Source organism: Culex pipiens, chromosome 2 (assembly GCF_016801865.2).
Source record: "Culex pipiens pallens isolate TS chromosome 2, TS_CPP_V2, whole genome shotgun sequence".
Taxonomy (NCBI): Eukaryota; Metazoa; Arthropoda; class Insecta; order Diptera; family Culicidae; genus Culex; species Culex pipiens.
The window spans coordinates 44,718,355-44,724,427 of record NC_068938.1 but is presented as its reverse complement, the minus strand read 5'-3'; the positions used below and the strand labels follow the sequence as shown (position 1 = coordinate 44,724,427).

Here is a 6,073-nt window from a genome sequence, read left to right as displayed (position 1 = left end):
GTCAAAAATCCTATATTTGACTTAAAAATAAAAGATGAAATTTTTGTTTTGCAATAGATTAAATATGGTTTGAATTACCTTCACTTTTCTTACGTTAAGAGGCAGTATTTGTAAATATTGCTCGGTTTGTTCTAGAGGTCGTATCGAGGTGCTCCGATTTGGATGAAACTTTCAGCGTTTGTTTGTCTATATATGAGATGAACTCATGCCAAATATGAGCCCTCTACGACAAAGGGAAGTGGGGCAAAACGGGCTTTGAAGTTTGAGGTCCAAAAAACCAGAAAAATCTTAAAATTGCTCGCATTTCCGTAAAACTTCATCAATTCCAACTCTCTTAGATGAATTCGAAAGGTCTTTTGAAGCCCTTTAAAATGTGCCATAGACATCCAGGATTGGTTCGACTTTTTCTCTTAGCTTTTGCAAATTACTGTCAAAAATGGATTTTTTTAAAACCTTAATATCTTTTTGCAGCAGCCTCCAACACCCATACTCCCATAGGTCAAAAGATAGGTAATTACATGGACTATAAGCCTACGGTGTTAACTTTTTGGCCAATCGCAGTTTTTCTCATAGCTTTTAGATTTTTCTAGAACAAACATTTTACAACGTTAGTTTTTGCCCTGTAGGCCGCCATAACGGCACTTTTTGGTCTCAATTTTGTCATATTCGGAATCCTCGGACAATTTCACGTAAGTTAGAAGTATTGGAGTAGTAAATTTGATTTAAAAAATAATTAAATAAAACATTTTTGAAAAAAGAAATACATCTTATTTACCCTATGATCAATACGTCAAATGCTGTATCAAGTAGGCGAAAACCTATTTTACCCCTAATCCAACAAATCGTTAAAAAATATTTTAATTCATTCTAAATGGCATTTTTTCCAATCAAATTTACAACTCCAATACTTCTTACTTACGTGAAATTGTCCGAGGATTCCGAATATGACAAAATTGAGACCAAAAAGTGCCGTTATGGCGGCCTACAGGGCAAAAACTAACGTTGTAAAATGTTTGTTCTAGAAAAATCGAAAAGCTATGAGAATAACTGCGATTGGCCAAAAAGTTAACACCGTAGGCTTATAGTCCATGTAATTACCTATCTTTTGACCTATGGGATTATGGGTGTTGGAGGCTGCTGCAAAAAGATATTAAGGTTTTAAAAAAATCAATTTTTGACAGTAATTTGCAAAAGCTAAGAGAAAAAGTCGAACCAATCCTGGATGTCTATGGCACATTTTAAAGGGCTTCAAAAGACCTTTCGAATTCATCTAAGAGAGTTGGAATTGATGAAGTTTTACGGAAATGCGAGCAATTTTAAGATTTTTCTGGTTTTTTGGACCTCAAACTTCAAAGCCCGTTTTGCCCCACTTCCCTTTGTCGTAGAGGGCTCATATTTGGCATGAGTTCATCTCATGTATAGACAAACAAACGCTGAAAGTTTCATCCAAATCAGAGCACCTCGATACGACCTGTTACACATTGGTGAAAAACTCGCTCTTAAATACGCGACTTTTGAGCAAAATAAAGTTAGTTTTGATTCAACCACGTTAGAGAAATATGAACTACTGTTCGATTTTCATGTTATTCGCTAGTGTGTTGGATTGGATTTTGTGGAAATCATTCGTTTTGGTAAAAAAAGGTTTACTTTTACATAAGAAGCTTGAGAAATTAAAGTTCCATCGCAATTTTGCAGTCGAAAGTGATCGTGGACGTTCACGAGACCCCGTACGAGTGTGACGACACGTTGCCCCTGCCAGCGGCCGATTTTTCCGGCCTGGAGTTCGAGCTGGACGAGGACGACGTGATGAACTTTAGCGGAACCGTAAACGTGACCGAGGATTACGAGGCGCCAATTGGGGTAAGGATTGCAAATTGGAAAATTTTAAGCTAAACTCACAATCACGTGACTTTTAATTTTGTAGTTTTCATTTGGTTAAAATTTTGCTCAGGATTAATATTGTAGAATTTCGTTTAAGAAAAATCATTGTTTTTATTTTTTTTTCTTCAGTTTTTCCATATTTTTTTTACAAGACTTCATACAATTTTGCCGGCTGGTTATAAAAAAATGGGCATGTGACTACATATTCAATAAGCTTTATCTCGTGACAGGATTTTCTGATCGTTTTTTTGTCTTCAGCTTAGTTTTTTGCGGATTTTGCTTTTATTTTTTTTACTAAATGTTAAATTCCTAATAAGGCCGTTGCAAATATTTTTTAAAGTTCATGTCAACCTTATTTTTACTCGCAAACATAAAATTTTCGTCAATACTCAGAAATCTTGGAAATTAATGATTGCAAAAACAACTGAACACTTCTTTCATTCAAATTTTGATATCGTGGCCTCAAATTTAAATTTTTTAACTTTTTTTTTACATTTTTATTTATTTTTATCTTACAAAAATACTTCTTTCGTCAATTCAACATACATTTCATAAATTGCTCCCTTTGTAAGTTGTAGTTACTTTATCACGTTAAAATGCTCTACAGTTTTTATTTATTTTATTATCATACACATTGTTGAACTGTGTTAGTGGTCACAAATAAACTATGTGATAAAGATTTTTTATTGGACTTATTATTGATCCTAACTTTGGTTTGAATTTTATGAACTAACAAAGCAATTGAAATTTGAGTACGGCACGGAACGACGGCGCCGGAGGCCCAAATTTACACTTAGAATTTTTAGAGCGCTCGCCGCGTGATTCGAACTAGCAACCTCTGGATTGTAAGTCCAGTGCGCGGTCCGATTGATCCACACGGGCGGGACATCATAGTTTATCAATTATTTAATTAAAATATTTTCACGAATGACAACAGGTCGAAAGACATAAGGTCGAATGGACAAACCATCGAAAGGAAAAAAGGTCGACTTAAAAAAACATTTTACAAAACAAAACTTTTGATATGAGCCTGGAACTGGGCATACGAGAGGATAAAGAGCCCGGTTCGGTAGTAAAATGGTACTGTGTTGACGGAGAGGATAAATCCCAAAATTAACGAGAGTACTTTACTCATGGGTTCATTTTCCAAAAAAATTCATCTATAAAAAAAGTATCGGTACCGAGACTAAAACCCCAGACCTTCGGCATATAGAACCGTGCCTTTGCCGTATGTGCCACCATGGTTCGGTGACTAAATGGCTGTCATTTGTCCATATAAGCCACTCAATAGGATGAACTGTTTCAATGAACGAATGAACACGCGAGTGGTCTTTACTCTCGCAAAATAGTACTTTCCTCAAGTTTCTTTTCGGGAGGACCATCCCCTCGGTCTTTAACTTTGGGTGTAAATACACAAATATTGATAAGCAGCTATGGAAAGCTGATTTGAACGATTTTCTTATTTTCACTTCTGCCACTTCACTTTATTGTTACAAAAATTTAGAGGTCCTCTGGATAAAAAAAAAACTAGCCCCCCGGATTGTTTGAAGGCGGAGGGGGGGATTTAGAAAGGGTTGATTTTAAAAAATATAAATACGATCGATTTTTTCATAAACAGCTATGTTTTTGAAGTCAGATTTTGAAAATAAGATTAAAACAGCATAAACAAACTTGCAACAATATTAAAAAAGCTAGACTTTTTATTTTTTCGAAATTATTTTAATTTTAATTTGGAAGAATGCAAAGGCTCTAAAATATTCCAACGATTTTAACAAATGAAATAAAGAACTTACAAAATATTTAAGAAGTAGTATTTAAAGTCAAGAATAGGTAGGATAATAAAAAAAACTTTAAAAATATTATAGATGTCGACATTTTTTTTTAAACAGCTCATGTTTGAAAGAATTGAAAAAAACTTACAAAAATGTTTTGACAATCAAGAAGAGGTTGTTTTAAAAAATAAAAATAAGCTTCCAAAATATTTCAGAAGTCGTACTTTTTTTTCAAAGAAATGCTCAAGTTTGAAAGAATGGAAAAACTCACAAAAATATTTTAGAAGTCGACCTTGTTTTTGAAGAACTGCTCATGTTTGAAAAAATGGAAATCTTCTCAAAAAATGGTTTGGAAGTTATACTGTTTATTAAAAAAAAGATGATTACTGAAAGGATGAATAAACCAAAGGTGAACTCACAGATAAAACTCAGACTTGTTTGTAAGAAAATATTTTTTTAGAGAATTTCTTAAAAGTTTATAGAGCAATTTTTTTTCTGATACTTTTGTACCCGACCCTCTCCGATTTTAATGAAACTTTGTAGACATGTTATCCTAGGCCTATATAAGCCATTTTTGTGTATATGAAGCCAATAGTACACGAAAATAACATTTGAGAAGGGCGTAAGGTATTTAAAAAAATGTATTTTGCAATTTAAAATCTACTGTAACTCGAACTTATGGAAAATTGGACGAGCTTTCCGGTAAAAATATTTACGAGACTGAAAAACCAAGTCTGTCACATAGAAATTGCCAAAAACTACCAAAAAACCCGTTTTTTCAACATTTTTATTTTTAAAACCGCTGTATCTTCCCAAGGATTGGACATAGGATAATGTAAAATTGTCTGGGGAATCGATTCCCACTACCGGTTTTTCAAAATTCCGACGTTAAGACCACTTTTCAAAAAAACAGATGTAGTAAATGATTTTTGTATTTTTTTAGGAGACACATACCATCCTGCATTTTTCGTGAGTCTTTTTGTAACATTTTAGGCTATTTCCTCAAAAATTTCGAGCGAAAAAAAATCCTGACATCAGCAACAAATTTAACTTTTAATCTTAAAAACTGAAAAATCTCATAGAAGTGGCGTGTATTTTTATCAGAAAGCCCGTCCAATTTCCTACAAGTTTGTCTTTGACCACTTTTTGATACGAAGCAACGGCTTCGAGATGCAGTAATTTTTAAATTGTTAAATACAAAAATATTTAAATACCTTACGCCCTTCTCAAATGTTATTTTCGAGTACTATTGGCTCCATATACACAAAAATGGCTTATATAGGCCTAGGATAACATGTCTACAATGTTTCATTAAAATCGGAGAGGGTCGGGTACAAAAGTCCCAGAAAAAATCATGATTTGAGCTGGAATTGCTCTATACTTATAATTATTTGTTTCATTTTTTTCACATTCGACGTATTGATCTTTCGATCTTTTGTCCACTTTCGACCTTTTGTCCATTCGACCTTATGTCTTTCGACCTTTTGTCGCACATCCATTTTGCATAAAGGTTTGAATGAACTAATACAATTTAAAATCAAATTTTATCTTAAATAACATATTGAAAAGTTGTGATAAATTATTGTTATGTACAAATATTGCTTATTCTGAAATGATTGAACAAATAAATAAATAAACTAAATAAATCGAACAACCAATTAACCTAAAACTTTCAACATTCCTTCAAGATGAACCTCTACACGGAACACCTCGAGCGGGGCGAGTGGAAAACGGGCATCATGAGCCGAATTGTGCGGGACTTTTGTCCGGTCATCCTGAACCGGTTCGAGGCTTGGTATCCCATCACGAAAATCTTGCAGCAAACGAAGTGCCCGTACCGGAAAGGGGTATGTTTAGGGATGTGTTAGTTGGGATTGTTAGTAGCTAATTTAAATTGTCTCCTTTCAGCATATTGAAAGGTTTGACCACTTGAAGTTGGGCACGTTCGGGGTCGCCGTTCCGCACCACTTGCTTGGAGAGTGGAAGATTTACTTCGAAATATCTGCCCAACGGAACGGTCAAACCGTTAAGGAGTGCATCATGCGACGAGCTGACCTAATTGATGGTTGATAAGTAAAATATTAGTGTAAAATGATTCATTGAAGCCTCATATTGAAATAAATGCATAGTTTACCTAAACGTGATATTTTATTGCTGCGTGCATACGAGTAATGAAAAACACTGGTAACCCACATTTATCACAGTTTAAATCAATTATGGTGAGTATAAAAGCGTTGCTTGAGGTTGATCAGTTTTGTATTAATGTTCGTAAATTCAATACAAAATGTATTCCAGTACATTGTATCTTTTCACTTCGATGGCTTTAGTTTTGAAACTAGTTTCAGTAATTACATATCTGTACTGAATCTATAGCAAAACTTAACATTCCATTCCCAACAGTGCAAAATCATCGTCGATGT

General features: G+C 34.1%; 2 protein-coding genes across 5 annotated transcripts in view; one reads left to right on the top strand and one right to left on the bottom strand.

Moving 5' to 3' along the window:
* The window catches only part of LOC120423468 (dedicator of cytokinesis protein 9), a 146,566-nt gene that overhangs the window by 30,613 nt on the left and 109,880 nt on the right, over positions 1-6,073 (bottom strand). The gene's annotated exons all lie outside the window — the stretch shown is intronic.
* LOC120430682 (uncharacterized) lies at positions 1,542-5,775 on the top strand. Its single transcript, XM_039595780.2, has 4 exons — positions 1,542-1,631; positions 1,696-1,860; positions 5,342-5,500; positions 5,562-5,775. The coding sequence occupies exons 1-4, from the start codon at positions 1,560-1,562 to the stop codon at positions 5,721-5,723; spliced, it is 558 nt and encodes a 185-aa protein (XP_039451714.1). The 5' UTR covers positions 1,542-1,559; the 3' UTR covers positions 5,724-5,775.